The sequence below is a fragment of the Nelusetta ayraudi genome, unplaced genomic scaffold, assembly GCF_046127955.1.
Source record: "Nelusetta ayraudi isolate G7.1 ecotype Tasmania unplaced genomic scaffold, CSIRO-AGI_Nayr_v1 ptg000075l, whole genome shotgun sequence".
NCBI classification, from domain to species: domain Eukaryota; kingdom Metazoa; phylum Chordata; class Actinopteri; order Tetraodontiformes; family Monacanthidae; genus Nelusetta; species Nelusetta ayraudi.
The window spans coordinates 2033718-2060755 of record NW_027466125.1 but is presented as its reverse complement, the minus strand read 5'-3'; the positions used below and the strand labels follow the sequence as shown (position 1 = coordinate 2060755).

The window sequence follows — 27038 nt, the reverse complement described above, 5'->3', positions numbered from 1 at the left end:
TTTTTTTTTTTTTTTTTTGTCTTTCTGAAAGCATCACACTTTTTTTTTTCATGCGTGTCCGTGTTCATTGCTGCGTCTCATTGCCCAAAACGAAGCTGAGCTGTTTCCGCGGCTCTGCCCCGTCTGCTGCTTGGTGCTGTGCCGAGGTCTGGTCGCCTCTGGCAGCAGGCTGTGCCGAGGCTGCTGCCGCTAGTGGTGGTGGTGGTGGGGGGTCCTGGAGGACGGGCCTGGGGCTGATGGAGCACACTGGACAACACAAGGTGGGGGATCACAGTCAGGGGGTGAGACGTTACCAACCTACAGCACTTTTCAACAGCAAGAATTACGACTGAAGCAGTGTTTGTCAGCAGAGTGAGCTTTGTGTGTGTCCTTGTACCTGTGTGGGACCTGCTGAGTCGCACTCTCTCCCTGTGTGAGGCGCTGAAGTCTCCAAACTCCGCCTGCCACAAGAAGAAAAATAAACAACAGGAATACACAAATACAGTGGCCGCTATATCAGGTCCAGTGCCAACCAATGGTCCCAGAGAGAGAAAATCCAGTTCAGTGAGTGGCAGTTGAGTGGAGAAAAAGTGCTGACTGACTGATGTCAGGGGTCAGAGGTCGTAATTGGCAGACTGGTTGGAGACCATAGTACAGCAACAGCGGCGACTCATCAATGATCACTGGTTACAACCATGTCATGAAGAATACGGTGACGCCTCACCAGCAAGGCAGTGCCTATTGAAGTGGTCAGAGAGTGTGTTTTTACCTGTCTAGCTGTCTGTGCACTTTGTGTTCACATTGTAACCTCACATTGGCTGAAAAGAAACATGCCCCTTTTTCTTGTGAAGTTTTAGTTTGAGTTTTCATTTCGAGTTTTAAGATGAAATTTCGGGAATAAAGTCAAAATTTCATGAAAAACTTAGATGTAAAAAAGACGAAACTTCGCACGACATTTCATGAATAAAGTCGACGCAAATAAAGTGGAACTTGTTGAGTAGACTGGATGGATGGTGGATTAACCAGTTACCCACAGTTAAAAGTGAACTGGACTTGTGCACAGAACCTTTCCACTTTATTCTCGACATTTTGACTTACTTCACGTTGAAATTAATTGCAAAACATCAACTTTATTCTCGAAATTTAAACTTTATTCTCAAAATGGAAACTTGGGGGGGGGGGGGGGAGATCTGTTTTAATTGTTTTCTCTTCTTGTTGCCATAATCCTCTTCCAGACATAATAGAGGGCAAAGCACTAGGGTTTACACATATTCACATGGTTATTTATTTCATTTATTTTCCTATTGTTGGCCATCGCAAATATGCTGGTCAAGCGTATGTGAGTATGTGTAAAAATATGGAAAATGTTAAATAAGCAAATGTTTCTTCATACATATATTGTTCTGGACTGATTCAAGTGTTTTCATTTGTTCTTTTGTTTTTAATTATTTGTATATTTGTATTCCTCACACATGTTTGAAATAAGGCCTCCATTAATTCATTCATTCATTCATTCACTCATTCATAATGCAATATTTCTGGAAGTGTTAGTGACAGAGTGAACGGTACCTGTGGCCAGTGGGTGATGGTGTTGTACGAGTGTCTCTCTCCCAGGCTGTGGTGTCGGTGGAGGGGCCTCCCACTTCGGTCCGTCCCCCGGTCCTGGTGCAGCGTGTGTCTGCTGTAGGCCGGGGTCTGCTGCAGTGACAAACGCACCCGTCATCAGCCGCCTGCAGAGTTCAGCCACTGCAATGGGGATAACGTAGTTTGTCTGCACACCTTGTTGTTGAAGTTGTGCAGGTTCCTGGAGAGGATGCGTCTGATGCTGTCCATCTCTTCCGGAAGGAGGGGCCGGCTGTGGGGCCGAGGGTCCACGCTGAACAGGAAAATAGGAATGGAAAGAGACTCAATCGGGGCCAAGTTAGTACTTTACTGTCGGTTTGGGACAAACAGGAAGTTTATCACAGATATGCATTGCAATTGCATTAATCATGCTTGAATTAGTTAAACAAGCCATCTGTATATTGATTATACTGATAGAAGTTTTTTGTTTGTTTTGGCTGTCCAATATCACATAGAGATTTTGTCTTATTAAAGTACTTGCTGTCCATACAAGAATGGTGCCGGTACAGACGTTCCGGCTTTTGAAAGTTAAGTTGAGCAGGTGAATGGGCTTCGGGAGTTCTTGGGTTATTTAAAGACTTTTGGCCTTGAATCCAAAAGAGTTTATGAGCTTTTTCAGGGGGTCAGTGCAGTTCAACTTCAGTTCAGAACTGAAGAAGCCGTTCATATCAAAGGTAAAATGTCTCAGAATAACCAAGAGCTAAGCGCAATTACCTGGAACTCAACTCTCAAGAGCCTTAACGGCAATGATGGCACTGACAAGTGCGAACCGTCACAGAAGGGGAATAAAGGTTCCCTGTTTTATGATGTTTCATCTGTTTGAGATAAATAGGAAATAAAATCAATGTCCATCACTAGTGTTCATTTTGAAAACCTCCTGATCTTCTGACCTCCAGGGACAGAGATCCTGGTGCCTAATGTTTTTTATTCAGTGAATGCAATGCGCTTCCGTTGTCAGTAAAGTGAAAAATGTATGTTTTATTTTTTTTGCTCACAGTGGTGGCGCCTCCTCGTCTCCCCTCTGCTCCCTCCTCTCCAGCTCCTGGTAGACCCTGAGGATGCTGGAGTGAGCCTGGTGATCCTCGCGGATCAAGAACCGACGAAGGTACTTCCTGTTAAACTGCTCAAATCTGACACACATACACGTAAACACGCAGTGAGTAAGTAGCGCGGTGGTTTAGGCAGAGAGAGAGAAAAAAATAATCAGGTATTGGCATTTGCTGCCTCCTACTGGTAGTTCAGTGTCCGGCACTTGTACAAGAACAGGAACAACATATTCAAGATTAAGAGTAAAGTCAGTCACTACTAACTTGTCTTTCCAGTAATGTTGCCCCCAGTAGCCAACCACATCCTCTATTCCTGCCAGCAGGTGATCAATGAGCTACGAGACATGAGACAGAAAGTAATAACTTGTACACTAATTATCACGGAATGAAACATGGGTTGTGTGTTGAAAGGTTGACCACAGTTTATCGCAATTGTAAAAGAAAATAGCAAAAATGCAAAATGCAAAATTGATTGAAACTTTAATACCTGCTAGAGAAGTACAGAAAATATTGCAAATTTAATAAATAAATAATAATAATAATAATAATGATAATAATAATTTGGATTGAAGAAGCATTCATTCAAGAAAATGATGAAAATGATCCAGAATACATTATCATGTTAGATCAATTCTACATCTTTGGAGAATAACAACCGTGTAGGCAAATACCAAGCCCTGATGACTGACTGTCGTCCAAAATCCATGAGTGTAATAACAGCAAAAGGTATTATTGTGGTTGTCTTGGCGTGATTTTTGCTACAGAATCTAGTAACGTAATTTGCCAACATTCCGAGCCCTCCTCACCCTGCTGTGGATCTCCTCACTGACGGTGGGCAGAGCTCTCTTCTTCCTCTTCACGTCGAGCAGCTCCACGAGAGGCTTGATGGTCATGCCCTGGTATCAGGGGAAATAAAACCACCTCAAGGAAAGCATCATCTCAAGCGGGAGGACAAAGGCTAAAAGTCACCGCTGTTTCCCACCTGCACAAAGACAGTGAAGAGGATGACCACTATGGTGGTGGTGATGAAGAGCCTCTTCTTGGGGAAATCATCGATGAGGAAGACCAGGGAGAAGCAGATTGCCCCTCTCAGGCCCCCGTAGGCGATGATGAACTGATCTCGAAAGGTCACGGCGTTCCTCCGGAGCTTGTTGACCACGGCAGTCAGCAGCAGAACCCCTTCAGCAGAGGAGGAGGAGGAGGAGGAGGAGTACGAGGAGTGCGTGTCAAGTCATCATGGGGAGATGTGTGTATTTCTTTTTTACCTGTGGCCCTCCAGGCGAGGCAGAGCAGCAGTGTGGAGCAGACAAAAGGCCAGCTCCACATGTGAACGTCCTGTATGGTGGAGACACCCAGGAAGATGAAGATGAGGGTTTCGCTCACGCTGCTCCACATCTTCAAGAAGTACTGGATGCTGGTGTTGCTGCGCTCAGATACGTTGGCCTCCACGTACTGCTTCATTGTAACTGCGCAGGTCACGATGCTGCAAAAAAAAAGGGGATATATATTAGGATTGATTAATGGGGCCCTGTTATGGCCATTTCCAGACTTGATTGAATAATTTTGATGGTCTACTTCCACACAAAACTCCTAGTTGGAGTTTTACACCCCAGGATACCCATTTACAAATTATCATGTTATTATGATAACTAGTTATGATACCTAGTTTGACTTGTGATGTAGAAAGTCAAGCGAAATCTAAAAGGCTTGTTACAGCGCAGTCACAAGGGAATGAAAGCCCATCTAGAAAAGCACAAGTTTGTTGCACTTGCTGTGTTATCTGGCATGCCATTAATGCAAAAAGACACATCAGAGGTGAAAAAATACTTTCTTCATTTCATCAAGCTCCTTTAAATGAGTTCAGGTCACACAGATCCACCTCAGAAAGCTCCAGTTGGAATAATTTTTCATGTCGTCTGGACCAAATCAACTGGTCACCAAGCCAAACGTCACAGCCTTCGGTTATTCACTGTACTCATGGCTACTGGAAGACCGCAGGGCTCCATCCTGAGTCCGATGTCAACGTCATGTTTTACGAAATTAGTTTTGGCTGATGTTCACTCACGCCATAATGCCAGAGAGATGAAGCATCTCCGAGGTCAGGTAGGACAGGTAGGAGTAGAGGAAGACGAAGAGCGGCGCGATGACCTGGGCCCTGGAGGTGAAGCGCGAGGTGAGCGCCGCCACCAGGCCAAAGAAGAGGCCCACAAAGAGACCCCCGAGCCCCACCACCACCACCCTGCAGCCCCCCAGCAGCACGTCCAGGCCCGTTACCGATGGCAGGCGTAGGAACGACTCAAACAGCTTGTAGAGAACCTGTTGGACAGAGGGAAGACACACTCAACCTCACACTTTTGATTTGAGAGTCGGGATCCGCTCTCAATGAAAAAAAAAAAAAAAAAAAAATCCACATTTTTCTTGCTCAAAGTGTAAAGTGATCTGAGCTAACTCTGTAACAAAAGCCAAATAAAAATTTTGATTTAGAGTTTTTGTTTTGCTTTCCTCACCACAGTGACAGCGTCGTTGAGCAGCGACTCCCCGAACACCAGGATGTGAAGCTGCTCGTTGACGTGCATCTCCTGGAACACGGAGAGCACGGCCACAGGGTCCACGGCGGCGATCAGAGAGCCAAACAGCAGGCAGTGGAGCAGGGAGACGTCTCCCAGGGAGCCGTGGGCCAGGAGGCAAACTCCGTACAGGGACAGGCCGATGCCCAGCACGTTCCACAGAGTTCCCAGCACTGCATACCTGCACATCAAGAAACGCTCATTAAATGCAATGTGTTTTTAATGTGTTTTTTGTTTTCAAGCAAACCTTGCCCTGTGGATAGTGAACGCTGAAAATTCTTTGACATGATAGATAGATAGATAGATAGATAGATAGATAGATAGATAGATAGATAGATAGTCCTTTATTGACCCCAAATAGAGAAAGTACAGTTAAGTGGCAGTTAAGTTATATAATTTGATTGTATTCAAAAACATAGAAAAGAGATATTTTTAAATAGTTGAATCTTTGTTATAATCTTTAGTTCATGATTTTTAAAAAAATGCAACAGGCATTTATTTGATCATTTTATCAACTACTTGTATGGGCAGTAAACAGTGGTGAACAAATTTCTTTCACTGCCTGCCATAAAAAGATGAAATATTTTAGAATCTATACCTTTAAAAACTTGTTTAAAACACGTTACTTTTGTGGCAAATAAGAAGGTGAATCAACAACATAGGCCTGGGAATTCACTTTTTTTTTACACAATCTCTTCACAGTAAATTAACCATTACATAAATGATACATGTCTTATTAATAATTAATTCACAGTGCTGTTACTTTATAGGGGCGCCTGAGACATTAATCTCAATATATTATAGCAACTAAAGAACTCACACGTACAGGAATAGGGAAAACATTGAAACATTGTGGGCTTGACTTAAACAATGGTCCCGGACTTTTTCTGTGACCTGACCTCACACACACGTACACACAAACACATACGCACACACGTCTCCACTGACCACAGTATTGTCCCAAGGTTTTCAAAGAAAAGCCTGCCGGGCAGAAAATATCCTGCGTCCAGGACGATTGGCGGGAGCAGGAAGAGGAAGAAGGCGTCGGCGCTCAGAGTCGGGGGGGCAGAGTGGCGCACGCCGTAGATCACCCCTCCCACCAGGAGGCCCACCATGATGAGGAGGCAGCTCTCTGGGACCACTGCAGGCACCCGGCCTGACCAGTGGAAACCTGGAAGATCGCAGTGTCCATAAATGCTGAGGGAGGTATGAGCTGACAGCTAGCATGAACTAATAACTGCAAAAATCTCTCTTTTTTTTCTTCAAAAAAAAACACACACGTGACATAATTAAGATAAACCGATTTGAATCGGTTATCGGTCTGTAACGTATGAGATCCGAGTGCATCGGTTGATGGAGCCCTGGATTGGTAAAGTAAAAATAAGCACTTGGGTTAAATTGTCCATTTGTTTTAAATCGCACTGAACCGGATCGGATCGAATCATACCAAATTATTAACTATTTTTTATGAATCGTCCCTGAATCGGATCGTAGCTTGTGAATCGAGATTAGAATCGGATCGTTTTGTGAGTGAAAGATTCACACCCCTAATAATTAGCATTGGGTCATTTAAGTGGAGCTATGTAGAAGGTCAACACCAAAACAAACCAGTGCAGTAGCCACGTTGTCAAGATCTCTTGCCTTAGCATGTCCTGTTGTATTTCTTAAGTCTCATGTTCCCTTGTGTTCTCTGTAGTTTACTTCCTGTTCATGTTTTCCCTCCTTTTTTGTCCACTGATTTTCGCCTGTGTGTAGTTGTCAGTCCCCTCCTTCCTTTGATTGTTCTCACCTGTCTTCCCCTGCCCTCTTGTATAAATTGTCCTTGTCTTCCTTTGTATGTGTGCGGTCATTGTATTACCTGTGTTGTCCTAGCAAAGTCCAGTCTTGGATGCACCACGTTGGTATGTCGGTCTCAGTTTTTGTTTTAATTGACAGTGTAAGTCTCCCATTTCGGATTTGTTTATCTCCACCCCACGAGGACACTTTTGGTTGACTCGCTGTTGATTGAAATAAATAGCTTTCTGTTTCATACACCTGAGGTTTGTCAGCATTTTGGTCCTGCCAACCTTCCATGAGACGTTAGCCTTTCACCTTGTCTCCTTCTCACTCTCCAACCATCTCACCCCACCGTTGACCTCCACATCCTCCCAAATGAGAGGATTGCCCCGTTGTAATTCTTTTTGTTTCCCTGTAAATTCTAATTTAAAGTTCTACTTTCTAGCAGAAAATACAATCAATAGCATTGAACAGTGTCTGTCATCTGCTTTTTGTTGTTTATTTCAGGATTTTGCAGGACCAACACATTGACCAACACACTCATTCTGCTATAGAGACGTGACCTCGCTAGTTCCATACATTGCAAAATCAGATTTTTTTTGTTCCTGAACTCTAACAAGCTAACAAGCTACATTTGTTTTTCTCTCTCTCTCAAGCTCTTTAAGATCTCAGCGATCTCATGTTCTCCTTGACTTTTGGTGAAACCAGGAGTAGCTCACCCAGTTTGGCCAGCGACGCCAGCATGATCCACAGCACGATCTCAAAGGGAGCCTGCACATGGTGGTAGTCCATGCTGAAAACCCGCAGAGCCAGAGGCAGATCCACGGCCAGGCTGTCATCACTGCTGCTGTTGAAGCCACCCAGCAGAGGAGGCAGGTTTTGGGGCTGGCGGATCTCGGCAGGGGGGGTCAGGGTCCAGCACGGCAAGCACCACAGGTAGGTGGCGGCGGCGAGCAGTGGAAGGAGGGTCCGCAGAGTGGCCATCCTGCAGCCATGCCGGGGCCACACAGTGGAGAGAATGGACAGGGGTTATCGGTGAGGTGAGCCACACACGCATACACACACACACACACACACACACACACACTCACACACACACACACACAGGCATGTGGACACAACACAACTCGTGCAGTCAATGGGCTTAACTAATGTGCACAAGAATCCCTGAGCTAGCATTGGTACCCAACCAGCACTAGGCTCAGCACACACACTCACACACACACACACACACACACACACACACACACACACACACACACACACACACATTACAGTGCATGAATTGCAAGTTTGAGAGCATATTTTCCAAAACATTACACTGATGTGTTTTTGTAAATGTGTTATCTAATGAGTAGCGAACACATCTGTGCACCAGCTTGTGCAATGACCATTTACCCCCATTGAACGTGTGCGTGTTTTTTGTTTTAAAGTGCAGTCGTTTAGTTTCACACACAGCTTGACTGTGTAAAGAATAAACCATGCAAAAGGATAGAGGGGAAAATGTGTTTGATTTTAAGGAAATTAGCATTGAGACAGATTTCTTTTGTCCTCAAAAAGGACCCGCCTTGTTTCAGAATCATAATATATATATATATATATATATATATATATATATAGTCATAATCATCATAATATGTATCTCCAGAGAGGAAAGTTGGAAAAGTCTTTTTTTATTTATTTTTTTAACTTTTGCCACTTTTCAGAAACATTTAAAATGGTTGTTCAAATGGTAAAATTGAACATTTCTCCTTTTTTATTTATTTACTTTTAATATTGTATGTGTTCAGAGTTACACAGTACCTTAATTCTTATGATAAAGATGGCATATGATATGTAGCCCGCTTACAGATTGCCTGTTCATTTGAACTGACCTTGGTTTAATCTCCATCCTCATCCTCCTCGACCTGAGTGCAGCCTTCGACACTATTTCTCACCCCACCCTCCTCAGTAGACTCTCTTCCATAGGCATCACTCACACCTTCCGGCTCTGGTTTCACTCCTGCCTCACGGGCCGCACTCAGTTCATCCAAATCAAATCCTTCATTTCGCAGCCTTCCCCTGTCACCTCAGGTGTGCCCCAAGGCTCTGTCCTTGGTCCCCTCCCTCTTCATTATCTACCTCCTCCCACTCGGCAATATTTTCCATAAATTTGGCATTCATTTTCACTGCTATGCGGATGACACCCAGCTCTACCTGTCCGGTAAACCCGACACCTCTCTGTCACCTTCCTCCCTCACCCACTGCTTCTAACTTCCTTAAACTTGACAGTGATAAAACAGAACTCCTCATCATTGGTAACAAATCCACTTTATCCAAAGTTAACAGTTTCTCCCTCACCATTAACAGCTCCACAGTCTCCCCGCACCCCTCAGGTTAAGAGTTACGAAACATTAATCATCTCCGCCCATCTCTCACCCCTTACACCACTGCCATCCTGGTTCACAGTCTCGTCACCTCCTGCAACGACTACTGTATCTCAATCCTCTTTGGTGCCCCTCACAAATCCCTCCACAAGCTCTAACTGTTCCAGAACTCTGCAGCTCATATTATTTCCATAACCCCCTCCTTTCACCACATCACTCCCGTCCTCCAACAGTTTCACTGGCTCCTGGTCAAATTCAGAATCATTTAAAAATTCTTCTGTTTACTTTTAAGGCCATCCACAACCTGCCCCCCCCCCCCCCCCCCCCCCACATCTGTCTGATCTTGTCCACATTGCCAACCCGTCTTGCTGTCTGAGGTCTTCTTCCTCCCTCCACCTCTCTGCACCCTCCTACCGTCTAAGCACCATGGGGAGCAGAGCGGCTGAAAGCTCTGCTCCCCAACTCTGGAACTCACTTCCATCAGACATCCGTGACAGAGACTCTCTTCCTATATTTAAATCCAGACTCAAAACCCAGCTGTTTAAATGATGCTACTCTAACTGTGTTGTTTCATTTTATTTCAGTTTTTTATTGTCTATAGTTGTCATTAATTGTCCATTATTTACTCTTTTCTGTGTGTAGCTTTTAACTGTTGCTTTATTGCATTCGTGTTTCCTGTACAGAGACGTCAATGTCTCCTCAAGGTTTGCAATTTAAAAAAAAGGTATTTTGATTATTATAATAGGACACAAGAGGAGTTCTCCTACCAAGCTCCAGCAGCAGTTCATTGAAATGAATGCTGAGGTCATTTAACATTCTTTTCAAATAACAAAAATGCTCTAACAAAATAAAATGATTTTTACTCAAGTTGTTCAAAATGACTTGAAACTGTCTTGATCATAATATTGATGTATTTAGGATCGCATCACTATACAATCATTAGGCTCATGAGTACAACCTGAAGATGGAGCTGTTGTCCTGTTCAACATTTGAGCTTGTGACTTTCTGAGTAAGTCAGTCCTGCCAGCATTGATGAAGAAAGGTTTTAAATGTTTACCTTCCAAATGTCGAGTACACACACACACACACACACACACACACACACTGCCCGAGTTTGACACACAATTACAGAGGGCACCTCATCTACGGGTCCATATATGTGATTGATGAAACGTGCCTCTTCGGCCAGACATGGTTTATGATGGACTAGGTGTTGATTAATGTGTTGGATGAAACCAATCATCATCATACAACATGGCAGCACATAATATTGCAGACGAGCGAGATGGCAGTGACCTTAGTGAGAGGAACAACCAGCTGTGTTGTCTCCATGAAACCTTTTTTCTTAGTTTGCTTCTTTGTTGTTCATTGTTTTGTTGATTGAGTTTCAACTGGAGACGTTCCTTCCTCCTGCAACAGTTTGATTCATTCTTAGTCTTTCATGTTTTTGTTTTGACTGTCAGGCAATTAGCCAATAACTGTCTTTAAGCACAGTCTCTGTGATTTGGCCATTTTATAACTGCTATGTAACATTTACTACACAGGACTACCTAAGTATAAGCATATGTCTATGTTTCTTGTGTGAAGATTTTCTACTGCATTGTCTTTCTGTAGTCCAGTGGTCCCAGTTCATCATCACTGCTTTAAATTTATGCTCACAAACATTGTAATGTGTACAAAGTTTGGTCAGCACTAACTGAGGGATTGTCTCAACCTATCTCACCCCAGAACACAGGGACCAGGATCAGGAACACGGCAGCATCGCGTTAAGGGTAAATAGGATCCTTTACCATAACCTAATTCTCAACTAACTTCATCTCAGTCCCGAAAATATAAAAGTACAAAAGGCTTATTACAATAAATGTATTCTTAAAAAAAAAAAATCTGCACTGTCTTTCTTTGTTTTCTTGAATTGTGTAGCATCAGAAATATAAAAAGCGTTTCAGTACCACTGTCTGTCATGGATTGTACACAGAATTTTCACCAGAACTACAGACTTCTTAAAATTGATCATTTTCAAATTACTTATTGTACTTAAATTTGAGCAAATAGTTCATTAACCAAATCTTGTAGTTTAATCCACAATGCAAAGCTGAAGTTTTGCTTGTTTGTTTGTTTTTTACATGACAGCACATTTTCTTCTCATCGTAGTAATCAAAACCACCCCAATAACAGACACGACCTCAGGGTCTAAAAGGTGTTGAGTAAATTATTTGAATTGTAGTACCGACATATGACAGCAGATGGCGCATGGACACACACAAAAACAAATACAGTATTGATACCGTTTTTTTCCCCAATAAAGAGTGCATAAAACATCGACAGAAGATAATTCATCCACCTAACCAACACCATTTAACTGTTTTAACTCTATTCTAAACATTTCTACAGCCAAAGAAACATCACTTGATCAAAATCACACGAGCAACCATCACCATCTACACGATCACTGAGGCGGAGGGGGGTCGGGCTCGGAAATCCTCAGCACGGGGGAGCTGAAGTTGGACGAGCAGGGCCCCAGGTTGTGAGTGTTGAGGTAACTTATTTTCTTGCCGCTCTCGGCCCCGGAGGCCTCGGCCAAGCTGGCCTCAATGGAGTTGGGGCCCGTCAGCTCGCTGCTGGGCTGCGGCGGGGGCACCAGGCCGCGCAGGAGGCTGTGTCCCAGCTGGGAGTTGCAGCGGGCCAGGTTGTCCGTCAGCACCTGCATGTACACCTCGTCCAGCTGCTTGTCCAGCAGCCCGTTCAGCACCGAATTGGACATCGGCTCCAGTTGTGACCCGGCCAGCTCTGAGTCGACGCTCAGACTGGCCCCCATGTTCAGGTAGCCCTGGTCCGTCCTTACGGAGGCGCTCTGGTCCAGAGGTTGGCCCGGCACGGCCGACCACTCGGGCTGGCTGAAGACCTCGGACGCAAAGCTGTCGTTGGTAAACGACGCCCTCGCCAGGGGGTTGTGCATGATACGACCCGACTCCGCCACCTGCAGGTCAGGGTACTGCTGCAGGAGGCTGCAGTCGTCCAGGAGATTGTGGAAGTCAGGGTTCAAGGGGAGGTGGTGGGGGCACCCAGGGATCGAGACGGAAGTAGCTGATAACCCGGGGTCTGATTCCTCTCCGATGGGACCTTAAAAGGAGAAAATAAAGTTGTATTTCGTAGATAGCAACCAGTTGTATTCACATTTGTGAATAGAGCAGGGGGTCACTAACGTGGTGCCCGCAGGCACACATGGGTTCTCGTGCTGTTTTTGCAGGCCTCCAAAAACAGCACTACTTGTTGAGTTGTAAATGGACTGCACTTACAGTATATGGCGCTTTTCTAGCACCTTCATGGTACCCCAAAGCATTTCACAAAGGCCTTTAATTCACCCTTTCACACACCAATGAGTGGCTGCTGCCATGCAAGGCACTGCCTAGCCACATTGGGAGAAATTTAGGGTTAAGTGTCTTGCCCAAGGACACAACGATGGACTAGGATGGAGCGGGATTTGAACCACTAACCTTTTGGTCATTGGACAACCTACTCTACCTCCTGAGCCACAGTTGATAATCATTGAGAACTCATTCACGTGATCAGTGTCTTCACATAGATCAGTATCGTTCATAATGATATAGCTGAGAAAGTTTGTTATTTCAGGAAAGAGTTGCGTACTGGTAGCCCTTTAGATGACTAAGGACCCGTGGCAAGGTGGAAAGGACGGCCCGGGCGGGCTTTGAACCCCAGACTAGTCATGAATAGTCATGCGCGCTAAACAGTCGGCTAATGGGATATCCACATGGCCAAGTAGCCAGGGCACATGGTCAATTGGAGGCATAGTGGCAGGACCCGCAACTGTCACAGACCCATGAAGTGGCTCACAGGTTGAAAAAGGTTGGTGACTCCTGGTTTAGAGTTCTCAAATACCCTAATCTGCATGTTTATGTACTGTGTACAAGAGAGAACTCATGCAAACAATGCAGCACTCTACAGGGAAAGACCCCCAGGAAGCAAACCGACAACCTTCCTTCCTTAACAAAGTAAAAAAAAAAAAAAAGGGAGTTCATTCACTAAGAAAAGAACATGGGTAAAAAATTAAAATGTAAAGGTTAGCAGGCGGAACAGAGGAAATCCTTCCAGTTGTTACCCTCAGGGGGCGTCCAAGTTATAGGGTTTGTTGGATGCTACTGAATGCAAAACCCTTGCATTTAACTTGGGGACTGCGGGACTTGTGCAAGGAGGACGCTCGGAGCGCCCCCTTGAGGCTGTATTTTTGACAGTGACCTGCTGACCCTTCACCTCGAGGTTAAAGGCTTCCTGTGTGGGAACCCCAAACCATTTACTTCATGTACCAGCATGCTAACACAACAATAATTGAACCATTTTACCTGCTTGTACTGGATCTGTCCGTCGACTGGCAGAGTCTGAGCTGCAGGATTCATCACTGGATGGATCTGTGAACTCCACGCACCTCTGCGATCCCCTCAGGCTGGCAGTGGCAGCAAACTTTCTCTCCTCCCTGAACCTCAGCAGCCGGAGAAAACCTTCGGCCAACATCTCGCAGTGTCGGTCGTCCTCTGCTCGCTCCTCTTTCTCCTACAAATGGTGAACAGGCGAACGAAAGGCTGTGTGTTCCGGTTTAGTCGTTCCGATCCGTTTCACTTCTGCAACTGAGAGGAGGCCGCCACCCACCAGACACTTCCTTCATTTGGCTCTTTTGAACATCATAACTGGACAAAAAGAACAACAGTGATTTGTCTGACGAGAAGCCTGACTATGATTAGCTGCTGGGCTGACGTGTTCAGTTAAAGTCAGGCGATACATCCAAAAATTTGAAGTAGAAGAGGAACTAAAATATTTTGATTACAATAAGTGCAGATGAATCCTACAATGCATTTTTAACATCTAGAAAAAAACACAGAACAAGTACATGGCCAAAGTGAACTGCTTGAACGAGAACAATACAATATTTAATCCGCCCATTCTGAAAGAGTAAGTGATTTCTACTTAGTTTTCACCTGCTCTGGTGCAAGTGAAAGTAATAACAGTCGTTTGCAGAGACGCAAACTTTAGACAAAAGGGAAGTTTTTTTGTGTGGGGAGATTTCTGCTGCACCGATGGTCCATCTTTGCTATAAATGAAGGTTCTGCATGTTTTTCAACGTGGTCAGGAGGCCCATCATCAAGTCACAATCAACAGCTTGAATTCATTTTACTTTCTTTAGGGTGGTGGTATCGTTCTTTTTCTCGGTACGCTTGTACGCCTCTGAAGGCTAGCAAGATTAGCATGGTTAGCACTATAGCCTCACTGGGAGGCAACAGCTCTTTCTGTGTCCAGTGTGTATGTTCTGCTGTCGCCGTTTCTCTCCGAGTACTTCAACTTCCTCCCACAGTCATGTTGGCACGTTGCGCTGATTGGTGACTCAGTTTGACTTGACCGGGCTCGTGGCCCTGCCGTCACACCGAGGCAGTTCAGAAAGACGTCATTACCCCCTGCCAGATAGAAAACGGATGTAATGTCATCTGGATTAGTCCTCTTATTTATGTGTTATTTAAAACAGCTATTTCAGAGTGAATCGCTATACTATAAACAGTTGCATTAAAGATGAACCAGCATGGTGGATTTAGACATGAGACCAATTACTCTCATAATATGTAAATATACATGATTTGCTCTGTGGGTGTGTGTGTGTGAGTGCGTTTTTATTTCCTAGAATGACAGCAAGTGCAACACTGGAAAGTCCCACCAAGGACGACACGGAGCCAGGCAGCCGCTTTCCTTTGCAGACATATTTTATTCCATTTTGGGGAAGTTGTGGACAGATTATGTCAAACAGGGATTAACCATCAGAACACCAAACAGGATGTTTACGGACTATCGAAACAAAACAGCTGTCCAGCTCCCCTAAAACACACGAAAAAATAATGACAAAAAAAAAAGAGTTTGCATCCCTCTAGGGTTGAAATTTTGGCAAGGGTTCTCATTTTTTTCTTCTTAAACATACATCAACTTCTTGTAAAAAAAGTTTTCTATCGAAACAGCATTAAGACACAAAGGTACACGAAACATAGATTGTACACGGAGTGCGATCACTGACTTCTTCTTCTTCTTCTTCTTCCACTTCTTCTAAAAAGGTGCTTTGCTTTCGGTGACAGAGACTGTGAGCATCTAAAGGTTCGCCGTGACGACAATGTTTTTCTACGTGGAGGACGCCGACACGGCCACGTTACAATTTACAACAAGTGTCTACGTTGTGGATCGATGTGATGACGAGGCTACACCTCCCTGCCTGTGTCGGGTCGGATGAGACGCGGTGGTTGCCAGTAGGCTGATAGCGGGGCTGAGGTTACGGGGAAGGTGGCGGAGCCGTCTGTAAAAGCCAAAATGACGCTCCACCTCGGCGCCTCCCTTCACTACAGCTGACAAGGCACAGCTGAGAAACAGATTGCGGGGGGAAAAAAAGAATACAGTTATACTGAAAATCCATAAGTGAGTGAAATGCAGTTGTAGTTGTTTTTCCCTCCTGGATCGATTCCAGGTCAGTCTGGGTCCAGGTTGGTCTTGGTTCTGGGAAAAAGGCCTGAGGGTCTCAGGAGGAAGCGACGGAGACGCTGCTACTGCTGCTCCTTCTTGGCCAGAGCCTCGGCCTCCTGCAGGGAGCAGACAAGGAGGTGCTCTATTAAAATGGAGGATATTGGTTGATGCATCCTGTGCCACGGCGACGGAGGAAACGCCCCCCCCCTCACCCACCCACCCCCATCCCCACCCCTCTGTTTCTATGGGAACTGGCCCAACTCCCTGCAGTTCCAGCGTTGGCAGAGGGGAGGCAGAAGAGAGAGCCCCTCCACCCCCACCCCCATCCCCCGAACAGATGTGTTACGTAATGTGTGTTTTCTGTATGGAAATCTCAGTGTGGGATAAAATGTGTGTTTGGGCCACATAAGCCGCTGCTGCAGGAAGCGTGCTCGGCCCGTGGAATGCTGCTCACTCTGATAAAGAGCACATCTCGGCGTGTGTGTGTGTGTGTGTGTGTGTGTGTGTGTGTGTGTGTGTGTGTGTGTACCTTTGAGCCTGGAGGAGCGGTCAGACCTAGAAAGGCGTACACGGCGTTGTCCTCCCTGGCGTCGAAAAAGGCCTCGTAGTTCTGAAGAAGACAAAAGGGGGAGAACTGGAGATGCTGATTGGTGGCCGGATGAATGATTTACATGACCCGAGGAGCCAAATAAAAAAAATAAAAAAAACGCAAACCAGCCATCGGACCAGCGCCTGAGGGCAACAATCTGATCATGCAATCCCCTCCCAAAACCGCTTTTTTTTTCTTCTTCTTCTTCTTCTTTCTGCCTAGCGACAGGCCTCGCTGCTCAAATCTGATAGGAGGATCTCGCCTATGAGCGCATGACCCAGAGTGCTTCTCGTTCTTGATCCGCTGCTCTGACTTGCACTTTTTTTTTCTCCTTCTTCGTCAACACACGCATTGGTGCCATTACAAATAGCTGCAGAAATCCCGTTCTCGGTGACATTGAACAGAGTCCACCCTCCTGAGTAGCTTCCACTCCCAGAGATCGGTCAAGCTGCACACTGTGGCAGTGAAGCGGACCTCGAGCTCGAGGCCTTTTTCCAGTGGGAGCGGATTGCATGTGCAGGGGCAGGACTGGCGACCGGGAGCTGAACAAGCTGAAAAGCACATCTGGACCCAGTTGTATATGTAAATCACTGCTACTCCACCCGCGATATGTTACACATTATGTACCCACATGTAATCTTAAGCTTTCTATTATCGTTTTCATTTTGTCTGTTTTAAGTCTTGCATCAATTTCCAAAAAATATCAATCCATAACAGAGCCGCACAGTGAACAGCATGGTGAAGGTGGTTTATTTAATCATTATTCTTTAGATTCACCCCTAACTTCGAGTTAATGTTTTCTGTTTTGCTTTATGTTTTGTTTTTTAATTGATGCCTTTGAATCGATTCAACGACTTAGAAAAACAGAAAGACGTCTGCTTTGTTTGCGGGGCTTTTCATCCGGACAGGAACAAACGTTGCTAATGGCCTCTGGAGAAGCAGAAAGCGGTGCGGTTGAGTTTGAATGGCCAGTTCAAACAGCAGGCTCTTCTTCTGCAACAATGCACAGCGTCCCCATCTCATCGCAGTTAGCATCAGCCTCCAGAGAGCCCTGGCAGAGAGGCAGCAGGCTCCCAGTTTGTGGCCAGTGTCAGCTGACACACAGGGGCCTGGCAGCTAACACGGGTTGCCTGCAGCTTGAAACACTGACAGCAGAAGCTGCGGCAGCTCGTTCCTCGCTGCTCCTCACAGCTGGAAGTGCAGCTCGTGCCAGCTGCCAAACACGTCGACGTCAACTGACGCCGCCTGCTTTTTAGGCCGACTCCCTTCCTCTGTGTCACAGCTGTGGTGCCAAGATTTAAAAAAAATAAAAGCACAAGCACACAAAACCTAACACGTATCTCTCTTTCTATAAGCTATTCAAAAAATCTGCGGTGCTTCCCACATTTTTGCAACTTATTTTTATCTTTCATTAAACCAAAAAAAAACAAAACAAACGCGCCATTTTCAAGTGCTTTCGTAAAGCAGAAGGGGGCGGAAGTGGCAACACAAGGTGCATGAGAGAGAGAGAGAGAGAGAGATAAACCTTTATTCGTCCCACGACGGGGAAATTTAGGTGTTACAACAGCCATAAGATAGGGCAAACAAGAATAAAGTGAACAGAGCATATAAAAATAACCTAAAATAGTGCAAAACAGTATAAAGTAAAAAAGTAAATAAACAAGGGCCTATAGAAATAGATTGTAATTGTATATTGATAATTGACATGTGAAGTCAAGACAATAGGCTCCATTCCTAAAATTAGCACACAACACAAATACACAACAGAGCAGCACCATGTGTCAGTGCCTTCATCCCTGGCCACACCCTCGTCTTCTGCAGGGGTAACTGACAAAAAATGAACGAGAGGGAAAATTGCGCCAACTCGTGTTTATCACCATGAACAACCTCCAAATATTTCCTCAGTCAGTCGCGGACAGCGAAAAGCAAATTTCAGCAATTTGCATTTTATTTTCCTGACTTTCCTAAAACCCTGCTAATATTTGTGTAGTGTGGGGCCTGCGGAGAGGGCGGCTCTGTGTACTTCTTGCTGCTAAGAGAGTCTTTGGTGTGAATGTCCTGTAGCAACGTGTTAACTCTGCACTTCCAGCTCCGTTTACATCTGCAGCTCGGGGCTGTTTTAGCTTCTCAATGCTTTCACTTGTTCATCAGCATGATGCCTTTGCTGTTCGTCGTCACACACAGTGTTGTGGATTTGTATATGCATGCGTGTGTGTGTGTGTGTTCCTTACCCCACAGTATTTGCTCTCATGAAAGATCTGCGGTGGCAGGGGGTTCCCAGTAGCCGGCCTCGACTCCTCGGGGACGTTCTCCCTCATCCACTTCCTGTTCTCCTCGTCGGCGGCGATGTCACACTCCTCGAATTCGATCTTATTGGCCGCCAGGAAGCCCATCACGTCCTGCTGCTGCTTCTTGATCTGTGTGTGCAGAGGGGAGAGCCGGGGAGGAAGTCGTCGGTTAGACAGGCGTTAACGTCGGCCTTCTGCGGAAGCATAAGGTTCCACCCACCCAACCGTCCGGTTCACCATACTGCCATCGGTCTGCTCAAGTAAAAATAAGGACACTTTGTGCATGTTGTGAGAGACACCACCGCGGAGGTCCTCTGCTGCTCTGTTACCAAGTTACCGGCTGGTTGCAGACTAGTGACCGAAGCAAGGGGACAGTGCTGGGGATGAGCCTCGGCAGGGACAAAGAGGGACGGACGTTGTGAAAATGCCAATATGGAGAACTGCACCCTGCTTCTTTAAAGGTCCAGTGTGTAAAACACGGGTGTCAAACTCAAACACACAGTGGTGCCGAAATGTAAAAGTCGCGGGCCAACGTTGATAATTATTGAAAAAATCTTCCTCCAAATTAAACAGTGAACCTCTTTATATGGACCCAGACAGGTTTTGCTTTAACACTGACTATGGATCGAGCAAAGCTTGAGACTACAATAAATAACTTCATATTGCACACATGCAAAATTGAATTTCAAACAAAAAACACATGAAAATAAATTAAATGTAAATTCAATCTTATGTCTGTTTTTTGCATTCAAAAATATTGCTTATAGTGTTAAAGTAAGTGGTCTGCCTGAGTACCAGCAAGGCATTCTGGGATTTGAAGTATTAGCAGTAAATGTGCTATATAATACTGACGGGCCATCTGTAGTATGCATTAAATATTTCCTTTTACACTGCGGACCAAATTTGGCCCGCGGGCCAGAGTTTGACACCTATGGTGTAAAATGTTTAAGGAAGCCTGGTATTTAAGGAAGCCCACCTGACAGCGTGTTTCGTATTTAGAGCAATGTCAGGCAAGCCTACTTAAAAGTACAGTAGTGCAAGATGGCAGCTAACTAGGAGCAAGACCCTTATTGTTCTACAGTATATTCTTATATATATATATATATATATATATATATATATACACACATATATATATATACACATATATATATATATACACACACATAAGAACCATTATAAGGGTAGGGAAACCAAATTACTTTCAATATACTGCAAGTATACACTTTTATTAATGTATTTATAGGCTGTGTGTTAAGCTTTTACCAATATAAAAATCATAAATCAAGCCAAATTCTATACACTGGACTTGCGACTGAGTGTCGCAAACCATTGATTTTAAGGTCTGCGAAAGCCTTATTTTATCTTTATTTAATTTTTTTTTTTTTGCAAGAGACTGTATTGGTTGCCCACATGTTGGAGTCTGTCTGTATGTCTGTCCGTCTGGCTCAGAGATTGTAATGCAGATACGATTGTATTTAAAATGTACCACAGTCCCAAAAGTGAACCACAGTGACTAGCGTCTCCCTCCTGTGCCACCACAATCTGCCAACTGACAGGAAGTACATCAGCTCTGGAAGGAAGAAAAAAAAAAGAAAAGAAAGTAGAACCATTTTGTCTGATTAATATGTCGCTCCCTCTCCCACCCCCATCTGTATGGCCGCGAGCGATGGAGTGCGTGAAGCGGCCGACCAATGGGAGCCTGGTGGGCTGGCACCAGAGGGAGGATGGCCCTACAAGGCCAGACGGAAACTAGAGCTCCTCTGGGACTCGTGGGGAGGTAACTGGTCAAACACAAACCAAATAAGGCGCGCTTTGCAAAGGGAGACAGACAGACACACACACATACACACACACACACAGACACACACATGCTGCTTGGTTGCACACAGACACACACACAGTTTCACGCACCAAAAATCAAACTCAGCCAGCTCGCAGGGGAAACATGCAGCCTTTGTGGTCATTTTATTGTCCTCCTGTCAAAACAGAGCGGTTGGAGGGAGGACTCCTCCCACCACGACAGGTGGATTATTTAACAGCCATCTGCTGGAACGGTGCTGGCCGGGCCTGTGCAAATGAGGACGGCGACAATGCTAGCAGATTAGCCGCCAACGGGCACAGTGGCCAGTGGTTCCACCGGTGAAATCAGTGCAAACGGGAGCAGAAGGCCGTCGGATCAGACTGGCACCGTTTCAAAAACACTGTTAATCTGATTTTCCAGTTTGACTCACGTTAGCGTAGCGCTCGCCGAGCTAAGTTCCCTGACCCCCCTAAATCAACACAAGCTAACTTTCTCCGAGGGGCTAAAATGGCCATTAAAACCTAGCCATCCAACTCCTCTCTCGCCCTCCCCTCTGTCTTTATGTGCACTCGGGCCACTTCCCTCCAGCAAGTCCTGCATTGTACTGTTGCCAAGCAAAATTAATTTGCAGGGCGAACTGGCCACACGTCATCTGGCCCCCTACTCTAATTGCGCGGGGACAGTTCAGCTTTCCCCTTTGTTAGTTAGCCCCTTTCACTGCCTGTTTGATATCTCAAGCAAGGCGGTCGTAAAAAAAACAAACGAACAAAAAAAACTACTGCTATTATGACTACAACTACTACTACTACGACCACTCTCCTTACTATTGTTTTCTTTTTTGTCTGTTTCGCTAAAAATGTGGGAATTCAGCCCTCGGCTCACACCGGGAGAGCCTCAAAGTGTCTCAGTGAGATCCTGAAATTTGATTTTCACCATCCGATCCATGCTCTCTTCCACAAACACCTTTGAGCTTTGCCTTGGCACGCAAACATAAACACTGTACGCGTTGAATAAAATGCAAAGACAGAAAGTGCCTGTCACAGATTTTATCTGCAGTGGATTGGCCACGAACATCGGAGAGGCTTTGAGCTATGTGCTAGCAACAAGACAATGAAAGTCATTTTTCTCGAGATCTGCTGAGGAGAGTGCAGTGAAATTTAGTTGAGTCACTGTCACACTGGCCAGGGGTCACCAGTAATGATAACATGGATGTGTGTCGTTACCTCAGCGCCAACATTAAAAGGACTATTTAAACATTACAAAATATTAAGTTAAATGTTTACTAGCCATTTTAAGATATTTATTTTCCATCTTGGACTGCAGTGGAGCAGCTTCACACAAATGAAATTAATTAAAAGAACTCTAGAGACCCTTCAAAAAACAAACAAAAAGCAGTGCATTTAGCCCTCTGCTCACCGTCTTTTGCAAAAACACCCTGTTTTAGCTTCCTGCTAAAACCGATGTTTCGTTATAGCCTCTACAAATTTTGGAAGGAGACAGAAACAAAGCAGTCTCAGCGTCACAAAGAAGATGCAGCCTGACAATGCAGCATTTTTTCTCAATCAGTCCCCTTGCTTTAGGATTTGACCACGAGTTGCAATTGTTCAGTGTTACAAACCACTAAAAACAATTACGAAAGTAGGAAATCCAGTGCAGTGCAGACGTGTGTGTCATCAAGTGAGAACAGTGGTGGGCCATGAGATCGGACCCAGACAAAATCAATCCCATGAAAGAGGCTTCAACTCGGGCAGCGGTTGCCTGTTAATGGAGGAAATTGATCGGACGTATCTGAAACACAGGCTTGGATCAATACAGCAAAGACTGCATGGTCCAAAGACCGATCCCGCGTCACGGCTGGGGTCAATTCTGTGGCACGGAAAAGGAAGCGTGCATATTTAGTACTTCTGTCCAGACAGAGAGAGAGAGAGAGAGAGAGAGAGAGAGAGAGAGAGAGAGAGAGAAAGAGAGAGAGAGAGAGAGAGAGAGAGAGAGCTCTTCAATTAGACTTTGTAATGTTTCAGTCTTCCAACATTAAAACACAGGGAGCTCAGCAGTGTGTGGATTAAAGGAAACATTAATCAACCCTGGCCCGGTGGGTGTGTATACTGTATATGTGTGTGTGTGTGTGTGTGTGTGTGTGTTTGGAAGGGTTAAAAGGATAAAAGCCTTTTGTCGTTTAAACAGACATTTAAGAACTTCACTCTCAATTTAGCAGCACTGGCGGCCTCCACCAGACCCTGAGCTCACTTAGCGTTAAAACACAGCCTCTCCTTACTGGCTGCCCAAAGGTGGGAAAAAAAAGAAAAGATAAAGGGAAATAAATCTCTGCTATCTGATCACGCACGTCGTAGACTGTCCTTCCTCTGCCCTGTTTATAGAAAAACTTTTTGCAGCCATAATACAGACTGGTAGTATGTTTATGGAGGCAATAAGGAAGTGGAACAATAGTCTGTCTGCAGTGTATGAAGGGAAACAAGGGCAGCAATAGCACAGTGGTGTCAGCCAACAGTTCACTTGTCACGGTGTAGTCATCCCCGGGTCAAAGTCTGCAGGCCCGCCGCATGCGTGCTCATTTACATCAGTGCATTTTCAAATGAAAAGCCCAGTTTGGCATTCAAATCTGGCCGCCTGGTAAGCAAAGAGCTATGCAAAACAAGGTGCAGAGGTAAATTCTATTTTTCTCTGGAAGTTTCCAGGCGCATGTGCTCTTCACAGCTCAAGGTAACTTAAGGATAGGGAGTGTGAATGCAGAGTGACCTAATCTTTCCAAAAGGCCCTTGAAGGTAACACTGGAGGTCTCTGGGGAGAGTTCTCACAGCACCATTTTAGTGCGAGGGTGAGGCAGCTCTGCTTCTCATTACTGGGTGGAGAGGCACGATGAAGTCAGCTCTGACTGAGGACTAGTTCAGGTCAAGGGTCAGACAAGGAGTGGGCGGGAACATCGATGGCAAAAGGCGAAAACACCAAGATGTATGTCATGCTAACTAGTGAAAGTAATTATTTTTCTTTGTTGTTGTTGTTGTTTCCCTGTCCTGGATTTCATACATACGCGTGTACAGGTGAAGACTTTGTTCCACGCATTTTCGCACAGCAGCTGGATTTTTAAGATCCCCTTTTTTTCCCCTCAAATGTCACTGAGTCATCAGCTAACCTCCAACAGGGAACCTTTTCATTCTCTCTAATCGGTTACCTTTTAGCTGTGACAAAAGCAGGAAGTAAAATCCACCCCAGTTGAAGGCCAGGCAGAAAATAGAAGCAGAAAAATGTGAGTGTAGGTGCTGCTTAAAAGAACTTCATGGCATTTTTGCACTAAATGCACAGTGACAAAAGCAGCAGTGGAAGCTGTACTAGGTGGTAAAGGAGTCTTCACTTCACTCCAGACAGTCTTTGGTGTGTGCAACACACTACAGATTCCTTTATTTACACCAATGATAACCCTCGAGCTGTAGAGTCCTGACTACACTAGCAAAAACCAATCTGATTGGTCTGTTTCAATGTGATAAAACAGAAGGTTCATCCAATCACTCATTGCGCCCCTTCCAAAATAAATTTGTCTGGACTCTTTGTGGGGTGGATGGATGTTTCTGCACTAACTAAACCATATTGACATACAAAGCTAACCTCAACCCACCAGTGGTGGAGAAATATCCTAACTTCTTTGTTATTTGTGACCACAAAAACAGGCTTCTTCACATGAGTAAGTTCTGCAAACTAGCTTGCGCTGAGAATGGAGGATTACATTCCACGAAACCTTTAAAATCTGCAGATGTTTACCAGCCTTGCTGCTGCAACAAAGAGCCACCATCAGTCACAAAAAAAAAAAAACCCGGCTTTCATACAAAAATATATGCCACATGAAATCTATTAGCGGGATGACAAAAAGGAACAGCGTCCCAGCAAAAGTAATAGATCGCTGTGAATAATTCTGATGCAAACAGCTTGTCAAGTCAAGTCGGTCTTGATACAGCTAGTTTCCAGAGTGTTTGGATTGGATTGCCGACCTGGAATCCTCTCCTCACCCGGAGCAGAAAGCATTCCAACATTGTTGTTGAAAGACTCCCACTTGCTTGGGCTGATGCCACGCTCACATGATGGACTAGACTGCAACAATTAACGGAGCAGCAGACACTGCTGGACAGGGAGGAATGCTACCACACTGTTTGTGCAACCACTGGTGCAACTGAAACTGCTAGTTTGAAGAGGGCTGGGTTGCACTTGTTTTTTTTTCTTTTAGTTTGACTTTAAATAGAAGACAGAGACGCACGAAAGGGGGAAACTTTTCTGTGGCCCACAAACCCACAAGTCTGAAGAAAGCGGAGCAGAGCGAGAGATTACATAATCGACAAAAGTCCTGTTCTTCTTGCAACTTTAAAAAAAAAAAATAGGTGTGAAGTGAAGATGGTAATGTGAGCTGTGAGTGTGTGTGTGTCTGTGCAGCACTGAAAAGAGCCCATCAGCATATCCACTTTATAAGCGGAGTCTCATGCAGCCGATCAATGAGAGGTGAAGCACTCTGCCAGACAGGCACGGCTCCGGCACAGCCAGCAGCCCAAGCATCGCTGACTCAAAACTCTGAGTGCTGCTCCGAGCTAACAGGAAGTGCCATCTTCTGGAAGGGCCCGGCTGAGGCTTCTGCAAAAATATCAATTACAGCCGGGGCCATGAGAGCGGTGCAGCGGCGTGTACTGAAACAGTGATGGGAATTGTGACACACAACATCAGTGGCAACACCCAGTGGGCCTCTAGCAGCTTCACTTCCTCACTCTGCAGTCATGGGTGCAGCTACCAACACCAAGTTCACAATATACTCGTATATCTGTTTGCTGTTTGTCATTCTGCTGCATTTCACAGCCAGGTTGGCTTAGAAACTTGACTGATGGTAAAAGTTTTAGACTTCCAGAACACATTTCACCAAAATCTGGACCTCCTCAACAGAGCCTGAGTGTTCTGAGCGGCTGCAGCTGCGGGTCTGAGAGGGCGGCCCTGGAGAATTGCATCACAGTCATTCCTCTGCACTCCACGGAATAAACTGCCTGGCAAATTGGGAGAAGCTGTCCAGGCTGCAGGGCCTTGAAGGCAACAACACGCAACTCAAGTCTCAAAGCATAGGCACGAGGTGACAGAGCAAATATTTATACAGGATCAAAACTGGAATTTCTGTTTTGCTGTTTTTTTTCCCTTTCTTCTTTTGCATGACTCTTCAACCACCAACTGTCAACAGTGGGTGGCCCTCTCATCTTATCCGAGGGAGTACAGTGCCTCTGAAACAGCGAACTTGGTTAACACTATCAAACTTCTTCTCAGCCTCTGAACAGTGAGACAAAGTTACAGGAAGCGCTGACTAAGATGAAGTAGAAGGAAGAAGGAATATCCGGGTGCAGAAGGCCTTTAGGGTGACTGGGCTGCAGGCTGGGCCCCCTCCAGACTGACAGACTGACCACCTGGACGTCGGCCAGTTCACTAAAAGTTCACGGTTCTCCTGCGAAACGCCAGACAAGCGCCTGCTGCTGCTGCTGCTGCTGCACACATCCACGCATAGCTGGGAAAATAATAATAAAAAAAATAAAATAGTACAATTTAAAAAAAAATCACAAGAGCCTTACCGAGGTGGATCCGGAGGACGATGCTATGTACACTTTGATAACCATATTGAAATCCGGGATGCAGACACACACGAGTTCGGCAGCGACGCTCCTCCAGTGAGTCCTCCTCGCTCCGTGCTGCTGCAGTCTCTCTCTCTCTCTCTCTCTCTCTCTCTCGCGGCGGAACCTCAGCAGCCGAACTTCCTGTTGGCTGTTGGCTGTGCAGGGTTGCTGTGTGTGCGGCGGCGTCCGTGGAAGGCAGCGCAGACTGTGTGCGCAAATGCCCCTGTCCTCTGCTGCTCGCTTGTTGGATGGAGCTCTTTGCATTCCTCCTCCTCCTCCTCATTCCCCTCCTCCCTCTCTCCCTTTCTCTTTCTCTGTGTGTGCGCCTCCTCCCCGCCCATTTCTAGATCCTCCTCCTTCGGCCCCCTTTTCTTTGCCTCCCTCCGCGGCGTGCGCGTCGAGCGGGAGACACGTCCACGTCGTCGTCGTTTACAACGCACGGTACGCACGGACAGGCGATAGGCCTGGCGGGGCGGCGAAACAACGGGGTTATATTGTCTGAATATTTTCAGTATCGACCCTCCACCCCTTCCCTCCCCCACCCAGCTCCCCATTGTCTGGCTGCAGCCCCCATTGTTCCCCCGGCAGCCCGGTTGCAGGTGTTTTAGGTCAGTTTTTGGATGCGCCAGTTGCATGCTGGGAGTGTTTTTTTTAAATTCATGTTAATGTATAAAAAAATAAAAAATAAAAAAAAATCAAAGGGATGTGTTGTGATTTGGAACACGAAGCGGGCGCCTTTTTTGTGCGTGCGCGGCCACAGCCAAGAAGGAGAAGCGCCGTCTTGTTGCAGCCACAGTGTATCACACAGACTCACTGGGCCCCCTGCAGGCGTCTCTCGCAGGCGGCGCTCG

The 27038-nt window shown here is 45.6% G+C and overlaps 3 protein-coding genes and 1 long non-coding RNA gene across 4 annotated transcripts; all 4 read right to left on the bottom strand.

Annotated features, from left to right (window-relative positions):
* Positions 1–12: 12 nt before the first annotated feature.
* Positions 13–8034, bottom strand: LOC142899672 (sodium/hydrogen exchanger 2-like). Its single transcript, XM_076043384.1, has 13 exons — positions 7711–8034; positions 6164–6386; positions 5156–5396; positions 4714–4964; positions 3914–4131; positions 3631–3827; positions 3455–3544; positions 2913–2983; positions 2598–2732; positions 1759–1855; positions 1549–1677; positions 377–440; positions 13–246 (listed from the first exon to the last, which is right to left on the bottom strand). The coding sequence occupies exons 1-13, from the start codon at positions 7973–7975 to the stop codon at positions 65–67; spliced, it is 2163 nt and encodes a 720-aa protein (XP_075899499.1). The 5' UTR covers positions 7976–8034; the 3' UTR covers positions 13–64.
* A 3431-nt stretch (positions 8035–11465) lies between these two features.
* LOC142899751 (uncharacterized) lies at positions 11466–13979 on the bottom strand. The gene is made up of 2 exons (XM_076043507.1): positions 13716–13979; positions 11466–12477 (listed from the first exon to the last, which is right to left on the bottom strand). Exons 1-2 carry the CDS (start codon positions 13882–13884, stop codon positions 11804–11806), a joined length of 843 nt encoding a protein of 280 aa, XP_075899622.1. The 5' UTR covers positions 13885–13979; the 3' UTR covers positions 11466–11803.
* A 1122-nt stretch (positions 13980–15101) lies between these two features.
* sh3bgrl (SH3 domain binding glutamate-rich protein like) lies at positions 15102–26435 on the bottom strand. The gene is made up of 4 exons (XM_076043540.1): positions 26146–26435; positions 18682–18867; positions 16391–16471; positions 15102–15977 (listed from the first exon to the last, which is right to left on the bottom strand). The coding sequence occupies exons 1-4, from the start codon at positions 26188–26190 to the stop codon at positions 15942–15944; spliced, it is 348 nt and encodes a 115-aa protein (XP_075899655.1). The 5' UTR covers positions 26191–26435; the 3' UTR covers positions 15102–15941.
* Positions 20075–22435, bottom strand: LOC142899776 (uncharacterized). Its single transcript, XR_012928807.1, has 2 exons — positions 21541–22435; positions 20075–21317 (listed from the first exon to the last, which is right to left on the bottom strand). It is a non-coding gene; the product is annotated as an uncharacterized LOC142899776 (long non-coding RNA).
* Positions 26436–27038: the final 603 nt, after the last annotated feature.